Source organism: Protopterus annectens, chromosome 7.part0, assembly GCF_019279795.1.
Source record: "Protopterus annectens isolate FY-2018-M chromosome 7.part0, PAN1.0, whole genome shotgun sequence".
NCBI lineage: Eukaryota > Metazoa > Chordata > Ceratodontiformes > Protopteridae > Protopterus > Protopterus annectens.
The window spans coordinates 1,587,611,915-1,587,631,725 of NC_056739.1; the positions used below are offsets into that span (position 1 = coordinate 1,587,611,915).

The 19,811-nt window shown below is 37.7% G+C and overlaps 1 protein-coding gene across 2 annotated transcripts in view; it reads left to right on the forward strand.

Moving 5' to 3' along the window:
* Positions 1-16,810, forward strand: part of LOC122807136 (ninjurin-1-like) — a 234,157-nt gene extending 217,347 nt beyond the window's left edge. For both annotated transcript variants that reach the window (XM_044078141.1, XM_044078142.1), the window contains exon 4: positions 14,814-16,810. In XM_044078141.1, the coding sequence (XP_043934076.1) occupies positions 14,814-14,843 (30 nt within the window). In that variant the 3' untranslated portion in view covers positions 14,844-16,810. The remainder of the gene's footprint in view (positions 1-14,813) is intronic.
* The last annotated feature ends 3,001 nt before the right edge of the window (positions 16,811-19,811 follow it).

A 19,811-nucleotide genomic window follows, 5' to 3' on the forward strand; every position in this document is an offset into this window, starting at 1 on the left:
GTGTGTGTGTGTGTGTGTGTGTGTGTGTGTGTGTGTGTGTGTGTGTGTGTGTGTGTGTGTGTGTGTGTGTGTGTGTGTGTGTGTGTGTGTGTGTGTGTGTGTGTGTGTGTGTGTGTGTGTGTGTGTGTGTGTGTGTGTGTGTGTGTGTGTGTGTGTGTGTGTGTGTGTGTGTGTGTGTGTGTGTGTGTATGTCTGTGTGTGTGTGTGTGTGTGCAAGGCGTGTATCTCAGCTACCTTATGTAGTGATAGTAATACTGTTATGGAAAGGTTTTTTTAAGGTAAGGTGTACAGTTAGGGTTAGGGGCAGGGTTAAGGTTAGCATGCATTACTAAGTTGAAGTAAGAGGACAAAGCCAACCTACTCACCTTAATAATGCATGCTAGCCTATCCCTAATAACCCTGCCCAGGTATGTTGCTAGTACTAGGTATAGCTACAGACATGCAGGAAATCATAGAAAATTATAAAAGTAGCCAAAGACAACTACCATCTGCCTCCATGAGGTTCTCCTCTGTTGTTGCTTAAGGCTCTATGAAGTGAAAGAATTATGTGCATGCCAGTGTGTGCCCCCCCACAGCAGAGTTGTCCAAAACCTGAGAGAGCTTTTGACATGAACGTGGATGTAATCAATGGCAGTATGGCTGCAGAGAACACACTGAAGTCAGCATGCAGTCATATTCCATGCCAGAGTGAATTTTCCGGTTGTCCATTAATCAAACAGTGGCAGAGATTCATCATGCTGTTCAGTATAACTGTCATGCTACACACCACAGAAAAATGTAAAAATAACACACAAGTGGCACCACACTGTCATTTACCAAACATTCTATAGGGAAATACACTGCTTAATTAATATGACTGCCATAATAGTGCTGTAGTTTATGGATGACCCAGCTGCTGAAGAGTCTATATTATGCACTTTATAGCATACATATAATATACATACATCATATTTGTCATTAGTAGAGATGGCCTGCCACGTACAACCTTCCAACATGTAGTTTCTCACTCCACAGTTAGCACACTGAACTGTTGCCATGTGCTGAAGGCCAGAGTCATTCTGTGATGAACTCAGCAACTCCTTCTCCAGAGCCACCATCCCAGCAGGCAAGATCTATGTGGCACCTTTACATACTTGCTATACAGATCCACATGCTTCATCGTGTTTGTCAACACCATTCCATCTAAGTATCTATGAGAGAAACATCTTTTGAAAGATCCTTTTTAACTTCTTTACTTGTTTTGCATTGTTTAGAATTGTTCCCAGTGGGACTGCCCTAGAAACAGAATTATTCCAGCTGAACATTTCTGGTCAAGATTAGTTCTGGCTTACCTTCTCGCCATGATGGTGATGATACTCTACAAGCTATCAGTCTTAATATATGTTGTTTCTGTGCATTTCTCGTTTGCAGACTGTAGTGTTTTACACACACACACACACAGACACACACACACACACACACACACACACACACACACACACACACACACACACACACACACACACATATCCAACATGGAAATATACAAGAGATGCATAAGTATGCACAACCAGCTATAGGAACCGACATATAAAGATGAACTGTCATGGAGCTGGCATGTACACTTAGAAGTGCGTCTATTGGATGAGTGTGGCTCTTATCTGGTGCTCCCTGCCATGACTGCCTTGCCTACTCTGTCTATGCTGGAGGTACAACTGCATCATTCCATGAGTTGCTGTTATATACAGTGTTCCATGTAGATGGCAGTGGTGCTGTAAACCGTATGTGTTCAGTCATATTGTAGAGGATATAGAATAACAAAATCACACTAGACACCTTTGTTGGGTCATACTGTATATTGTCACCAGAGCTGTCTAGGCAGTGGAAGGGTGTCTCAAAATTGGCAAAGGCAGGTTCAGTGATGCTGTGAGCTTGGTGGGTTGCATGTCTTGGAACCCAGCATGAAAAGATGATTTTCTGGCAATTCATGCCGGTCAATTAAGTAAGGTGAAAGGTGGTACTAAAGTGCATTTTTTCCAAGTAATACATGCTGATAGTAGCAGTAGTGACACTCTCTCTCCCGAAGTAACTAGAACAGATGGGGGTGGGGTATAGCTATCTTTTCCTGAAGGAAGTGAAGGCAGTGGAAAGGATCATCAGAGAATTACAGGTTTGCAAGAATGGTTTTCCTAGCAAAAGAAAATATTTAGTGTCCTTTATACTGTGAAACAGCAATTAAATGTAGGGTCCAAAAAAAAAGAAAGAAATCAGAAATAGCATAGTAGGAAACCAGAACAACAGAACTACAAAAGGGACCATTTTCCAAGTGTCCAATGAAAATGGATTTGAAAATAGGAGTAGAAGAGAGTTTGTATGGATGCTAGGGATATCAGATTCTATAAAAGATGAAATATAGTGTGTTTTAGTAAAAATAATCTTTTTGCCAGTGTTAAAGTACGGTTTAAAATATACATAAATAACAATTACCTTTTAGTCTTGAGCCAAAAATAACTCTTCAGGATGTGCAAAACATTTTCTTTTTATTTAAATCCACATACGTCAGCACTGGGAGACTATATTCACAATGTTGAAATCAGTCTCACCAAGCAGCAAAGTCACACAGGGTTTATAATCTTTATCAGTATCATGCATGCAGAAATTTTACATTAGCAAATAGGGTGTTTGCAGACCCTTGTGCTTCTGTCTTAATGCTGCATGTGAACACGTAACAATCATGTTTTTAGTAACAATAATGTTTTAGAAAAACACAAGCCACCTGGCTTAGCAACCAGTCTTGTTTTCAAACTTGTAAATTTCAGTACCAGTAACATTTTATCTCCCCAACATTCCTTTATACTACTCATCCCAACCTGAGAAGGTCCGCGCTCACATAAACCAAAATCTGTTTCACATTGTGTACTTTCCTCCCTTTCTGGGTGTTCCAGACTGTGTAGACCATAGAACATCCCTTAACCCCTTCAGCACTTTCTCTACCTTCAGTCATCTGTTAATACACTTTACAGCTTAATATTAGAATGCAGTTGTGAAACACTTAGAACTACAATATGTATCAATGGTTGACATAACTATGCATTTTATAATACATATTTTTAACATAAGTATTTCACATTTTATTTGTGCAGAAACTGTTAAGTTAATATGCATTTTGTGTAGAATAATCATGAGAGATGCATTTTTCTCTAATACAAGTGATTGCTACCCTGATAGATACATCCTGAATAGTACGAAGTGTACATAGGATGGAGCTTTCAGTTGCTGCAGCAGCTTGTATGCATGATGTATTGTGTGACAGTCAAAGACTAGGTGCTTAGTAAGGCAGCACTGATGAAAGGTATCACAATATACAGCACTCATCCATTCTCTGATTTCCTGCTTTATCCATTTCAAGGTAGTGGGGGAGCCTGAGTGTGTTCTTACCACAGTGGATGCAAGGCATAGAAACCAGTCCCAAAAAAGGACAGTAATCTATCACAGGATGTACAGCACACATACAGTTACAAGCACACACACACACACACACACACACACACACACACACACACACACACACACACACACACACACACACACACACACACACACACACACACACACACACACACACACACACACACAGACTCATGCATATGTACAAGCAGTTTAGAGAATCACCAGTCCATTCACAAAATGTCCTTAGATTTTAAACAAAGTGGAGTAGCTGATACATAGTGAGGACATTTAGATTCCTACAGAAGGCTCCAGAGTCAAAAAGTAAACTGCAGAGCCAGGCTGTATAGGTTCATAGATTAGTACTGGGTTATCTGTCTTTTTGGGCCATTTTAAGCCTAGCCAGTTACTCCATGTGAGAACCCTGCACTTTGAGTTTGTAAGGTAAACACATTTAAGTATTATGCCAGCCTGGGGTAATGAGTTACATATTGACATTTTTCTTGCTATACTCTTTTTATGTCAGTACTGGCATACCATCAGGTCAGAGATGAACTTTATTACAAGGTACTTCATTTATTACCTAACCAGCACGCCTTGTCACATTCAATGAAGGAGTGAAGACAAGCATTTGAAAATTCAGAGAAGGTATTAGGCTGCATCTCATTTTGCAAAAGAAGGCTGCTGCTGTTATAATATCCCTAATGATTCCAGTAGCAGGGCAGAGAGAGATCAAGGTGGATTGCTCTGTCAATAGGTACAGGCATCTTGCGCAAGTGTAATGTATGACATTGAACCAGTAAGCAAGAAAAGGCAAAAAAGAGGAGCCAGGGAGCAGATACCTGTCATCTGGTTGCCCAAAGAAACGTATAGCACAAGGAAGAGATGAAAATCAGAAGTGAGCAGGGAGACAGAAATTTAGATAGGTGCAGCAGGATTAGATAAGTAAGATCTTCTAGCAGTTGGATAGCTTGGGACATTAGACAAGATACTCTGAAGAAGAACAGAATAAATGAATAGCCCATCCTAATATAAGGACTGGAAACATGGTCAAGGAAGAGGTATTTACAATGAGAAAATATCTGTGCAATGATTCAGGGGCATTATAGTAAGAGGCAAACACAGCAACTGAGGATGGGGGGCTATACAGTTGGAGACAGTAAAGGTACGGTGATGAACAATGACTAGGTGGCACTCCATGAGCTTAGTTAAATATGTGCAACAGCGAGCCATTTAGAGTAAAGGAAGAAAGGCTGGCAAAGGTCTGGCAGTGAAGAAGGTGAGGTCAAGAGTTTATAGTCAATAGTGATCATATCACAGAGGCAAGATACTGTCAGTATGCTTGTTACAGACAGTATGAGAAGCAGCTGGTCAGTGAACTTGTTACAGACAGTGTGAGAAGCAGCTGGTCAGTGCACATGTTACAGACAGTGTGAGAAGCAGCTGGTCAGTGCACTTGTTATAGACAGCATGAGAAGCAGCTGGTCAGTGTACCTGTTACACTGTGAGAAGCAGCTGATCAGTGGACTTGTTACAGACAGTGTGAGAAGCAGCTGGTCAGTGCATATGTTACAGACAGTGTGAGAAACAGCTGGTCAGTGCACTTGTTATAGAAAGTGTGAGAAGCAGCTGGTCAGTGTACCTGTTACACTGTGAGAAGCAGCTGGTCAGTGTTCTTGTTGCAGGCACTTTTAGTAGCAGTTGAAGTCACTCACAGCTTTGATTCTTGGTATTAGTATAAGGGTGTTATTGCACTCACATTTATAGAGACAGCCAATAGCAATCATGGACGAGACCAAGATGAAGAGCCCGTATTCTTGAGCACCATTTAACGGCACACTGCTAAAGAATTACAACCACAATTCTAGCAAGTAATTGTAGATTAAAATTAGAAATATACTGCTAATTAAAAATAATATTTAGGGTCAATGTTTTCCATGAGATGGGAGTAGGACTGATGAAAGGTGGCGAAGGAAAGAGGGGTTATTTTCTGATATATTGTAATATGTGTGTGGAAAACCATAGTAATGCTGAGAAGGTGACTTTGAGTTCTGATGAAATTGGATAGGAGATGGAAAGTAAGGTGTAGAAGAAGAGGGCAGAAGAAGGTCAGATGAAGATGGGAGAAGGTATATGGAGAATTGGAATTAGGCAGACATAGCCAAAAGAAGGGCATGGGACCCATTGGTAGTTTAAGGGGTTCGGATAAAGAAAAAGAGCTATGATGTTTCTTCACATTAACTTCATGGGCATAGCTGTATGTGATTAAGTATTTCATATTTAGAACAAGCTATTAATGATTTGAAAATAAATGCACTTCACAATAATCTTTTACTTATACTTCTGTCTCAGGCAGCAATAAAATGCATTGAATTATATGTTGATAAGCTTTGTCACAATAAAAGGACTTAGCAAGTGTGACGTGCATGTCATAAGGACTAATAAGGTTTCTATGCCAGTTCAGTTATATGCTTTACTAATAGCTTGGCCAGGGAAGGTAAGAAAGAAACAGTATGGAAAACTGCAGGATTGCGGCAGAGCAAGAAGGTAAGGAATGAAGGCAGGAGGTTAGAATGTCACCTGGAAGATATTGGGGGCCCTAGTTGTCCCAGGACAGATTTCACAAATGTATCAAGCACAGACACATGCATCCATCTACATGATAGCAGCCCAGCTCAGGAAGGGAGCTTAGCAGATAGGGTGAAATGCAGGCATGGATCCATAGAAGGTGGGAGGTGATACAGTGTAGAAACCTAGAACACTGGGTGTCTAACCCTAATTTACAAAAAATGCATTGGTAAAGGATGATGTACTATGCAGGAAGTTAAGCTGCATAAAAAGGAGATGTTTAAGATGATGGGAATTTTTGGGAAGCAGTAAAAGTACATGGAGTGACTGGAAGGGGAATCATAGTTGTGATATTAAAATCAGTAAAGGAGGTAACTAGGATCATCAGAGGAAGACAGGATGAAAGATGTCTCATTGTGAGGGGGGTACTAGTGGAATGAGTACTGTTGAAGATAGGATGTGTGTGTATTAGGTCAAACATCAGTTAGAGATCCTTCTGTAGAAAGTTTTTTGCAGGTCTGGGAGCAAGAAACCAAACACTAATAGAATGTGGTAGACTGCTTAGAAGTACAAATCCACACTGCATGTCAAGAAGAGGTGTTTTACAAGCAGCGGATAGTGCAGTATGGGGAGGTGTGTGGCAAATAAAGATACTTATATTGAATGTGAAGGCATTTTAAACAGTGGGGACAAATAAGAAGGGAATTTAAAATGGAAGTTAAAGACAGATTTCAGAAAAGGACAAAAAAGTCCATGAGGTACGAGGAAAATCCATGAAAAATGGAATAAAAAAGAAGGGACGGGGAAGAGTGTGGCAAAATGTGGGAAGGGATGAGGAAGCTTAAGAGGATGATATGAGTGTGGGATAAGCACAAAAGGGTGATTTTCCAATGGTTTATGACCCTTTTGCAGATTAGAGGGGTATTGAAAAGTGAAACCGGGACTTACTGGAGATGTAGTTGAAATGCAAGGGATATTATATTATGTTTTAAGCATGTGGAGATGTAGCCAGACTTTGAGAAGGAAGCATCAAAGAATGGGAAAGAATCTGTGGTAGGAAATTCTCTAGAATATGGAAATTTTTGTTTTCTGGAAAGGGGACCGAGCAGCAAAGATAAGTGAAACAGAAACCACATTAGATGGGAAGCAGAAAGGCTGAGAGAACTCAAATGTTAAGATGTGCAGATGAATGCTGAGAGCTCATGGGGATAGAGGAGGGAAAGAGAGCATAAAAACAATATGAAAAGGATGTGGAATGATGTTTTCAAGCAAGTGGCAAGCAAGAGTCTTTAGCGTTTCATTATTAGAGAATGATGAAGTACTCCATTGGGATTGTACATGTAAATACTTGCCTAAGGTTGAATAGATAAAGATTGTGATAAAACACTGAGTGTCTGGCAGTGTGCCAAGTTGCATACATCTTCCTCTTGTATGATGTACCTTTCTATAGGAATCTATAGCCATGGCTAGCATGGGTATACCACATTAGCCAAGATCGTATTCATGTGATGTAGTGCTTTCCTGGAGTGTACTGTAGAGCACATGTTCATATACAGGCATTCTAGATACTATATGTCTGCATTGCATGCACATTCGTGATAAGACATAATGGCCCCATAAGCTTAGCTACCTGTGCTGGAGCAATATGCTGTCTGCACATGGATTCACTCAGTCACATATTATACAGAAAGTAAATTTGTAATCCAATGGAAGCCACCAATCATACAGTATGGTCATCTTGATTGTGAGGCATGTGCATGAACTTATTTAGAAGTGGGATCATGCAGGTCAGAAATTGCTGGAAAATCCTGCTTCCCAGGATTTGGTTTGTACCTGTAATATTTCTTTTTAGGTGCCTGTGGGAATTCTGAGAGCTGCAGTTGTGATGCTCACAATAGCAGAACTACTAATGTGAATGTGGAGGGAATATATACTAAGTCTGATGCTGCAGAAGGATGCACTGCAAGGTACATTGATGTCAGGGGCTCCTGCAAGTTTCAGAACTTACTCTTTATCCTTTGAATCACAGTTTATTTTTCTAAGTTCTAAGTTTTGTGATATGTTAGTTCATGTGTCACTTTTACTATAATGGGTCATTTGGTTTCTCTTTGGAATGTGACCATGGTATATACGGTGTCTTCTGTATAACTTCACTTTTTCTTGTATAGATTTAACGTGAGCGCTACAGAAACCTGAAAGCCCAAAATCCTGAAGACCAAAATCCTGAGACCAAAATCCTGAAAACTCAAAATCCTAAAAACACACAGGATACCAACACTTACTATATTCCAGCACAAATACATACAGAAACATATTACCCTTTAACTATACACAGGGGGCAAGCCCCCCTGCACCCCCCACTCCCCCTGCTACTTAAATATAACAACTCAGAGATTGCACTTCAGTACACTAAGTGCAATCTTGGAGTTGATATATTTAAGTAGCAGGGGGTGTGGGGGTGCAGGGGGGCTTTCCCCCCTGTTATACTTGCTTGCAGAAGAGTAATATGGTTTGTGTTTTATTTGTTTCTGGATGTACTTGTGCTGGAATATAGTAAGTGTTGGTATCCTGTGTGTTTTCAGGATTTTGAGTTTTCAGGATTTTGAACTTTCAGGATTTTGAACTTTTAGAATTTTGGTCTCAGGATTTTGGTCTTCAGGATTTTGGGCTTTCAGGATTCTGCAACGCTCCCGATTTAACACATATTCTCTGGGTCTCAGTATAGTGGCACAAACCACAGAGGAAGTCAGTGCTTGTGGTTTCCATATGATAGTGGTCCAGTTGCTCATGATTGGTGAACACTGTGCGAGCAACTGAATATAGTACCAGTGTTGCCAAATTCCCTTGTATTTTTGTCCTTGGGTTAATGGCATGTGATATGTCGCTACTATAGTCATTCTCAGAATGCTCAGTGCTGCCTAATTTATTTCTTATACATGTTAGTAGACCTGTAACTATATTGCAAAGCTGTACATTGTTCAACTGCTTATTCCCTTAGTATGCATGTTATTGTGTCTTTGAATTATGCCCTCACTTTGATGAATGCCGTCAGATGCGTATGCACTCACTTGACTATGCACTGCAGATCACAGATAACCCTTGTGTTTCATCATAGCTTACTTCCTGTACTTTCACTGAACTGTGTGTGTTCCTTAGTACATGCATTTTTTTACCCACACTGTATACTGCATGTTGTTTTTCTGAATTACTCTCACAGTTTACTTGTGAAGTCTGAGACTTTGCAGAAGGCCTGTGTTCTGTTTTAGTATGTAGTATTTTTCCACTTATTGTGCCAGTGTGTGTACACAACATTTCTGCATTCCTTTATTAGTCATAGTGTGATAATACTATGACTGTACCATGGAATGTAGAAGCCTGCATAAAAGGTAAAAATACCTAATTATGTAAACCTGACACAGATATGTGTCGCACTTCAGTATGACCACTCATAAAATGTATGGGCACTAATGTCACTGCTTTGTCTCTGAACTCTCTACATACGGCTTTCAGTTGAATGATTCAAAACTTATTACATTTCAGAAATTAGATTTTTGTAGCAAAAATAAATATTATCTGTACCTTTGCAGTACATTGCCAGAGAGAGCTGTACTGTAGTTACCAGTTTAATGGGCTCTGATCACTAACGTAATCACATATTTCCAAAGGAACCTCTTCAGCTGGAAATTCTCTTGCTTATTCCACAGACTTTTCTTACATTGCAGTATAGCTGCCGTATATTTCGGCCATATGCTGATTTATGAGTGTTTTATCCTTTAACATTTATTGTTTAGGACTCCAAGCAATATTTTCTGCTTCTGAGATATGCAACTCCTTTGAACCTAACATGTTGAGAGAGAAATGTGGTTGTCCACAGATGTAATCTTATTACAATCTTCTTTTGCCTATTTGAAAAGTAAAATACGTTATTTACTGCATATTTGGATCAATGATGAACACTCCTTAATATGAGTGTTCTGCCATTTAAGTCCATTTAAAATCACAGCATCAACACTCAAGCAGCACTCAGTCAACAAGAGTTGTAAAGTAAAGATTCACCCTAGGTAACCACAGGAAAGACAACGAATAGCACCAAGCACAAAATGTAAGCAGTCCAGAACAAGAATGCAGCCAAAGATACATGAATAGCAAAAAATAAATGTATTACTCAGGACAAAACAGATTTAGTGTCACACTTTCATAAAAACTTCATCAGAACTATGAATTGAATCTCTGCACCACTTTTTAAAATATCCAAACCACCAGTTCATCAGCCAATAAAAATCCATTGTCAATTAAAACACCAAATTTTTTAAAAGGACATATACCCCTACCCAGTATTATGCATTGAATGGATATTCATATATATATATATATATATATATATATATATATATATATATATATATATATATATAAGCAAATATAGGCACTCTATGTAGCATAGGATTTTAATTTAAGTATACTAGAGATGGATACATAGTCGCTTCAAGAATATCTTCGCAAGGCCCCCCCAGAAGGTCTCTAGGAACATTTTCCAAAACAAAAAAAAAAACAAAACAAAATCATGTTCTGGATATTTGGCTGTATGTCTAGCCAAGGCATTTTTCATTTCCCCCTTCCTCATATCCAACCCATGTTCATACAAGCGCTTTTTAAATTTCCTTTTAGTCTTCCCTATATAAAATTGAGGGCATTTGGTACACTTTCCCACATATATCACTTCCATAGTATTACAAGTATTATGGGACTTGGGTCGAAATCTCTTAAAATTAATCTCTATGTAATCCCCCTCCACCACCATCCTACATTGGGGACAACTCTTACATTTATAGGTACCCCATTTCTTATGTGTAATACTGGGCCTGTAATCAATAGTGGGATGTTCAAAATGTTTTTCAAGGTTTTACCCCTTCTAAATACAATACAGGGGTTCACTTCAACCACTTTGGCCATTTCCTTGAATAAGGAGAAAATGTTCCAATATTTATAATGAGTCTCTCTTATAAAACCAGCTTCATTACAAAATTGAGTGATAAAAGCCTCACTCAAATCATTCCTGTTTCTTCCAGGATTCCTACTGAATCCCAGTCCCTCATGGGTCAAGCTACCTTGGATAAGTGGAACAATATCACCCTTACTTCTATCTTTGATGCCCCTTATAAATTCTACCACCAATTCATCAGGGTAACCTCTCCCCCGAAACATATCTCTCATTTTTTTCACATTCTTTGCCAAATTCACTCCAATCATAAACCATCCGGGCCAATCATATATATATTGCCCTTTGATTATTCCGACCTTTTGATGGTATGGGTGGTTGCTTTGGAAGTGCAAAATACTATTACTATAAGTGGGTTTACTATATATTGTACTAACCCACCTCCTATTCACCACATCCTTATAGAGGGTAACATCAATGTAATTGATAGTACATGGGTCCACCTGATAAGTAAATTTCAAAAAAGGGGTAAAATTATTCAGAAAGGTGATAAAATCATCTATCTCTTCTACTGATTTTTCACACACAACAAAAACATCATCCAAAAATCGGAGATAAAGACTCCACAGTTTTACCCCAAACCGGAGAAGAAGAATGTGTCTCTCCCACTGCAACAAAATGATGTTTGCAAAGATGGGGGCACAGGCCTCCCCCATTGCTACACCCTTCTTTTGCCGAAAATATTGCCCATCCAGAAAAACAAAATTATATTTAAGAACCAATTCCATACATAAAACCAACACATTGATGGTATTGTTATCCAGTGTTGTACATTCACAAATAAAATCATGGAACCATTCTAAACCCACTTCATGGGGAATGATATTATATAGTTCCACTACAGCAATAGTCATGAAAGTACATTTTTCCGAAAATTCTAACATCTTCATTTTTGTTCAGGAAGTCCCAGGAATCTTTACATATATGCTCAAAGGAATCTAAACAGTTTTTCAAAACACAATCCACATATTTACCAAGGGGATGTGTCTTAGATTTAGCCCCACTAAGAATCGGCTGCATGGGAGGATCCCTGATACACTTATGAATTGTGGGTATCCCAAAAATAACTGGCACAATCGGATATTTAACTTGGAAAAACCTAAAAAGTTCATAGGAAATTTCCTGTTCATCAAGCATATCCTGTAAATAAAAATCAATACGCTGAAAAGCTAATTTAATAACATTCAATGATGTCTCTTCATATAGATCACTTTTATTAACATGTGTTAGCATCTTATTAGTATAATCATCCTTCCCCATGATAACAACCCCCCCCCCCGGTCAGGTTTCATAACCCTTAACTGTTTGTTGTTGGATAGTTCCTTCTAAAGAGCAGATTCCTGGGCACTCAAATTATCATGAACAAAGGACCTATTACACTTAAAATTCCTAAATTCAAATTCAACTAGTTTGTCAAAAATAATAATAAGTAGTGTTAATGGGGGGTTAAATGTACTGCTTCTCCTCAGCACGTCCTATATTCTGAGCATCTTCATTAAAAATAAGTTTAAAACACATTTTCCTAAGAAACAATTTCAAATCTACCAATAAACATTCAATTTTGAAACTGGTAGCAGGAGCAAACAATTCACCCCTACCAAACAAGTTAGTATGTTAGGTAGAACATTTAAATTTACTGTAATTGTACAGTCTAAAGTCCCCTGTACAGTTTTGAACTATTTCCACTGTTAAACTTGAAGAATCAACAGAACAAGAGGAAAAACCCTCAGTCACAGTACCTTGTAAAAAGTCTTCTTCAATAAAGGATTCAAAAGAATTCACCAGTGGTAAAACTTTCTCTGTCGATAGTTGCCTTGGAAGTTCCTGTCGTTGTATATTCCATTGTTCCTGTTCCTCTGATTTTCTAAGTATTTGGACCTCTGAGGCCCATTCACCTGGTTCCCCTCTAAAGGGATTGCTGCTTCCCCCCAGGCACAGTTATCCCGTTCAGGAGACCCCCTCCCTTTGACGTAAATTGGTTGACGGTGAACTGGGACACGCCTTCCCTTTGACGTAGGCTAGGCGGTCCCTTTTAAACTTTTTTACTTTGTTTTTTCTCATCATATCTATATCCCCTTCCACCTTTTTAAAAATGGAAAAATAGTCATGTTGGTATTCAGGAAAAAGTAAATCTTTATGAATGACACTATCAAGTCTTTCAGATTCTGCTATGAGCCCATCTATTTCCTTCTGATTAGACTTGGAGCTCGCACCCATGATGATCAAAAAGTTGCAGTAATTCTTCATGGAAGGGAGTCCTGGCCTTAACCCCACTGGGGAACTTCCATGTCCGAAGCCCCTTGGGCACCCTCCTCACTTTAACACACTCACGAAGGTATAAATTGTCCAAATGCAGCCTCTTACAACGAAAAATGGTTTCCTTCAAGGACCTAATGGATTTAGTTAGAGACTGGGGCTCAGAGTCTTGCCCAATTCTGTATAAGTGGCATGAGTTTAAAGAGTTATTGGTGGTTAGTGCCCCCCCCCACACACACATACACAACTCCATACCCATTCCTATGTAATCACACATACCTAAACTGCACCCTCAGTAACTACCTTCCAGGCAGATACTCACACATGCAGCGCCTCACATACATACATACATGCACACACCTCCTAACACTATCTTACCACTAACTTCCCCAACACATACCTCTTCTGCGATGGATGAACACAGCATTTTGGGGGGGATGAGCACATGTCTAATTAGCATACGTCCCATGAACTACATCATTAGCATGTAGCATGAAAACAGAAAGAGACAACCATGGTAATGTATGTCTTTATGCAAAAGCATAGCAGTAGAACCATCTATGTATTCAAAAAAGTTACAGCAAGGTGAATTTTTATAAATTTGGCCCATTAACTTTGCCATAGAAGTTTTGACAACCTTGCAAAAACTTCATCTTTATAAAAGTTCATAACATCTATCCTTTACTTGGAATTTAAAAAAAATAAATAATTATTTTTAATACATAATGTAAATGTTTCCATAAAATCAGAATTACCACATAGCAGTTGCTTTGACCCTTAACGATTTTGATTCACAGCTATGTTATACTACCTACTGATCTGTTTACTTCTAAATAACATTTCTCTTTTTGGGGGTGGTACCTCATATCTCCCGGGGGAATCATCATTTTGCAATGGAAATGTGCTTTCTTATCATCCCATCTTTAGTAGTTGCTAGGGAAGAAGGCGTAACTGGCCAGTCATCCAGAATGCTAAAATAAAAGCTGAGCCAGACTTCTCTTCTCATGCCCCGCCTTTCTTGAATGTTTACAGATGGTAATGTCAGTTCAGGTGCTGCCATGCATGCATTCCCTTGTTTAAGATGTTATCATTGGCAGTGGTTTTATTCTAGAGAACTAGTGGGACTGGAAATAGCTTCCAGACATGACCAAACAGTAGAATTTAACAAGATGTGTCATAACTTTAAGGAAGAGATATCATCTTTTGGTCTGTCCTTCCTTTAACAACATTTTGACTACTATTTAAATCCAGACTATTAATGGGGCATAGGGTTATCATACTTATACTGAAGGTACATTGCCATTTAAGATTAAATCACAAAATGTACTTCTTTTAGGCTTTCAGGACATTCACTTATGATCCATTAGGTGTGCAAAATAATTCAGAAGAAAATATTGCTGACTTTCTCCCATCTATTTAAGTTTAGGGTTTACTAAGTAAGCACTGTTGGAAATAGAGCTCTACAACAAGCATACAATTTTGGGATTATGTTGTTTTATATATGCACTGACTACTGTAAAACTAAATTTTTCTTAATGATGTTTGTTTGTTTTTATTCATTTAGGTTTTTAATGCATCTGGGAAGACTCTTTAAACTTCATGAAGATGTTCTGACTGAAGAAAGTAGAATAACTATTGCATTGCTACAGATACAAATGTGCATTTTATAGTCTAATAGCCAGTAATAAACCTATCTCAAGACATTACAGAACAATGCTTTAAGAAGTACAAACTATGTTTTCATATGGACAAAACATTGCTGGCATATTCCTTTTATTGATCTGCTTCTAAATCATTTGGTTATTAGGTTACAGGCAGCCTCTATTGAAAAAAAAAATGTTAAGTAATCATTTGCTTAATTTTAAATATGTTTATATACTTTGGTGCTCTTATACATACAAACTCACTACCAAACAGGAATGTGTAAAACTAACATGAGATGTTAAATAATTGCTACTGTTACTCAACTTCATTCACATACACTGAAAAATGAAACATCATGCAATGAATATAATATCAAAATAAAACAGATTTTATGTTACAAACCCCTTATCAAGAAGAAGAACATGTCAGAAAGGAAAGGCACATATGCCTGCAGGACTTGTAACTTTTGTAAATATATATGTAATGGTGATATATATATATATATATATATATATATATATATATATATATATATATATATATCTATATACACCCTACCACAAGACACATTTATACTTTCCATTTTTATGCAGACTGCAAAAGCAGTAATCTTGTCTATCTTGCATTCTGTGTGCTCTGTAACAGCTACTATGTGGGTAAAACAAACAGATGTCTGAAGGACGAGATACATGAGCACTTATACAGTATAAGAAAACAGGATAGTAGGAATGCTTTATATAAACGTATTAAAATATGGTACTTCTCACCAGTTGAAAGTTTTAGTATTAGAGTTGTTTTAACTGTAATAAAAGGGATGGTAACATTGGAACTAAGATTGAATGTATAGAAACAAAATGGATTTTAGAAATGTAGGCTGATAAAGGGATTGGTTTAAATGAAACTGTCCCCTTAAGACCTTTACTGAAGGCATGTGACTTGATGAGGTAACAGTGCATATCTCTTTTTAAATGTTAGTTTGTGTATTACTGGTTAGATCTGACGAAGTGGCTAATGAAAATAGACTGTGAAAGTGCTTATCTCTGTTTTTAACTTGTTTTTAAACTTGTTTTTCAAGCATTAGACCTGTTTACTTATCTGGAACATTTGGAAGTTTTTTATGTGTTTAACCAGGACATTTTGCTGTGCTTTGCTGTGGCTGGCTCTTTCATTTGAATTTAAACTTTTCCGTATGATTACCAGCCTTCACCTTGCATCTGGTGTTTTTCTGAATGAATATAATATGTTGGAGTCTGCTATGATAATAAATGAAACATTGTTTGCTGCAGCTAAAATAAAAGTAAATGAGTCACTGATACTTTTACATGAAATGAAACCAAAATTGTGCTAACATAACAATATAACCAAAAAAAAAAAAAAAAGTTGCCAAGTATTAAAATGGGTAAGATGGAACACACACTTCACTCCATGTGATGTCTGTTCCCAGACAGATGGAATTGCATAGTGTCAGCTATTTTATTTCCTCTTAACACATCACTAATTCTAAGCAGAATTTATCTCAGGACATCTAGTACTCAACATGCATTTTATTAACCTTTGAAATGTTTTAACAGTGCTAAATGCAATTTGTCTCTCTCAATTTAGAAAATGCATAAAAATGTATTTAAAAAGATATATGCACATTATATACTTGTATAATAACATGCTCATTAATATCTAACAGCTTCCCTCACAGATTTTTAATTTATCAAAACAAATTTACTTATTCAAATAAAGCAGTAGTTGTAGCTTAAACTCATTTTTGCCATTCTTTGATATACTGAATATGGTACAAGGCAGAATACAAAAATTCATTGGTGTTAAATAATACTGTCAGTTACTGTTCCACAAAGCTGGCATATCAAATGTTTTAAATATTTCAAATGTCAAATGAGAAATAATAAACCTTGTTTCTTTAAACATGCAAAGATGTACTTTTTTAAGTATCAAATCCTATAAAATAATGTTGCTGTTAGATCATTTCCATATGTGCCAGTGTAAATCAATAGTAGTCATGTGAAGAATCAAGTGCATCTCACTTGGTGATATGCAAGTCCTAATTCTATGTCATTACATAGTTTAGGTTTTAGTTTGCTTAAATGTAATGACGACTTAGTATTCATGCCCTTGGTAAGGCATAAAAACAAAATGTTTTAAAACTCTAAAGTAAGCAATAAACTGTATTAAATTGTTGTTGCTGTTTGTCTTTCGGCTTTTCCCGGTTAGGGGTCACCACAGCGGAACTCCGGTCCACTAATGATTGGCAGCAGATTTTCATGAACGCCTACGTGCCAGCTCAACGTCCAACCTTCAATGAAGGCATGCCCATTTACGCTTGTCTTTCGAATGCCAGCCAACCACGGGGAGGACATGCAGACTCCACACACAAGGCACTCCCCGCACTCCAGCCGAGAATCGAACGGGAGAACCTCTTGCTGTGGGGCAACAACACTACTGCTGCACCACCATGGCAATAAACTGTATTAAAATAGTCTGAATATCACCTTTTGTTAAACTCAGATATAGTTGGGTTTCAAAAACAAATATGTCAAAATGTAATGTTTCACACATACCTTACTTCCTTGTTTGTCACATGCATGATCCTTTACTAACTCATCACATGATTGTACATCACAGTCTGTGAGCACAAAATATCATAATTTTGGTAGAGTCCAAGATGATGATAATGGAGTGAGCAGCTAAAGTAGAGATTTCTGAGCTAGGAACTATTAAAACAAAACCAATTACTGTTAACTAGTAGAGAAGTTTGAATGAAGTAGTGCCTCTGACCACCAAAATTTCAACAAAAATAGAGAAAAAAATGAAGCAAAAAGAAGGACTGCTAGAAAAATTCATGAGATTGCCGAGCTTGAAAGCTGATTGGGTATAGCAGCTGAAGGAGAAAAAGCATCAGTCTCTTTGGAAACTAAAACTGAGCAAAGGCATTTATAGATTTTAAAATAAATAGTTCAAGGCTTCAGGAAATAAATGATGTACTTACCAGACACCTGGTTAAGCTAACAATTTTACAAGACCATGAGAAAGAGTTAGAGAAAAAAAGTACTGGAACAGTAGGTAAAAGTAAAACTAATGGCACAAAAATTGGCTGAATTGGAAGACAAGGCCGAGAGAGAATATTTGAGGATAACCACTATGCCAGAACAGCTGGAAGAAAGAGACTGCAGAGACTTTATACAATTTATAAGAACATGTCTTAGCTTGTGAACTGGTTTGGACATCTCAGGTATTTAAAAAAAAGACACACCAAGTAAATATTCCATCTCCTACAACTAGGAAGCTATCAAAGACCCATTATTGTTAAGTTGTAGTACTTTCAGCTTAAACAAAACTTCTTGTTCATTCTTCAGAAGAAAGGGACTGTTTTGAAAAAAGGGGATTCAAGAATTTATGTGGATAGTGATTTTTTTTTTGTTTCATGCTAGAATGAAATTGAATGCCTTCCTTCTTTGGATAAGACAGTAAAAGGAGCTGAATCTCTATTTTAAGCTGCTGCATCCTGCATTGTTCAGGGTGTTTTATCCAATGGGACTAAAAACGTAAGATGATTTAAGAAAGGAAGAGTTATGAAACAGTAGCAAATGAGAGTCTGAGTGGAAAACCTTAGAAATAGATTTTAGATAAAGTTCCTGTGGAAGAAAAGCTCTTTGCACTGAGGTGTCTAGTTGACATTCCAGGAACACAATCCTGTTTGAGGGAGTAAAATAAGCCTTTTGAATGTTATCTTGGAATCCCAGGTTGTGCAAGAGATTTCTCACCTAAGAGAGACACTCCTGATATTTCAAAAAAGACTCTTCAAAGATAAAAACTTATTTAAATATGCAAAAATGTGGATACCCTGTAGCCTGCAATGAGCTATATTTGGAGCTAGACACTTTGAGAACACTCCTGGTGCAATAGATAGTCCAAAGAGTAAGGCAGAGAAAATGTTATGTGATCCAGACATGCAAAACCTTAAGAAATGCTTGAAGCCTGGATGAATAGGGATGTGAAGACAAGCATCTTTTAAGTCTAGTGTTACAAGGAAACTTCAAATAGAAGAAGAGGTAATAGGTTGTGAAGTGTCATTGTTTTAAATTTTGGCACAATCACAAGCAGGTTTAGGAAATAAAGATCCAGAACTGTCTCCAAGCATTTTATTTCTTTGGCACTGGGAACATCCTTGAGTAAATCACCTTCCCCACCTGGGATGGAGGAACTGGTTCTATTGGTAAAAATACGAGTCTGATCTGCAGGATGAAATATGACCCTCTGGAAAGGAAGAATTTCCTCCCACTGTCATCTGCAACCATGTAAAATGATTTTCAGAACCCATTTTTCTGAAGCAATCTATTGACAAAGAGAAAAATGGAGATTCAGGCTTTCTGGAGGAGAATAGAGGCCAGGGTGAGAGGGCCACAAGGTCTCTTCAATAGTCATTCAGACTTGTTTGACTGTCCTTGGTTTTCAAAAGTTTGAGACTTCTTTTTGGAACCCCTTTGCCACTTCTTAAATATCTGCTTATCTGAATTTTTTTTTTTTTTTTTTGCCAAAATTGGATGAAAAGAAAGAAAATCCCTTGTTCCGTTTGGAAAAAGAGGGCTGAAAATTCTTAGAGATTTCCTGCATCAACTTTCTCCTTTCATCACACTTTTTGATACCACTGCAGCAGAGGTGCTAAACACTAAATCTCTTACCTATGGGAGAATTTAAAATATAATTTTTCGCATTGTCTGGGAGGTTCTCAGAACACAGCCAATCAAACACCTTAAAACAGTACAAATGACCATAGAAGAAGTATCGACAGAATCATACACACACTGCTAACAATGCATACCTGTGCAATAGAAGAAACTAAGTTATTTAAATTAGTTTATTTCTTCACAAGAAAAAACTGCAGAAAAAACATCATCATACTTTGCAG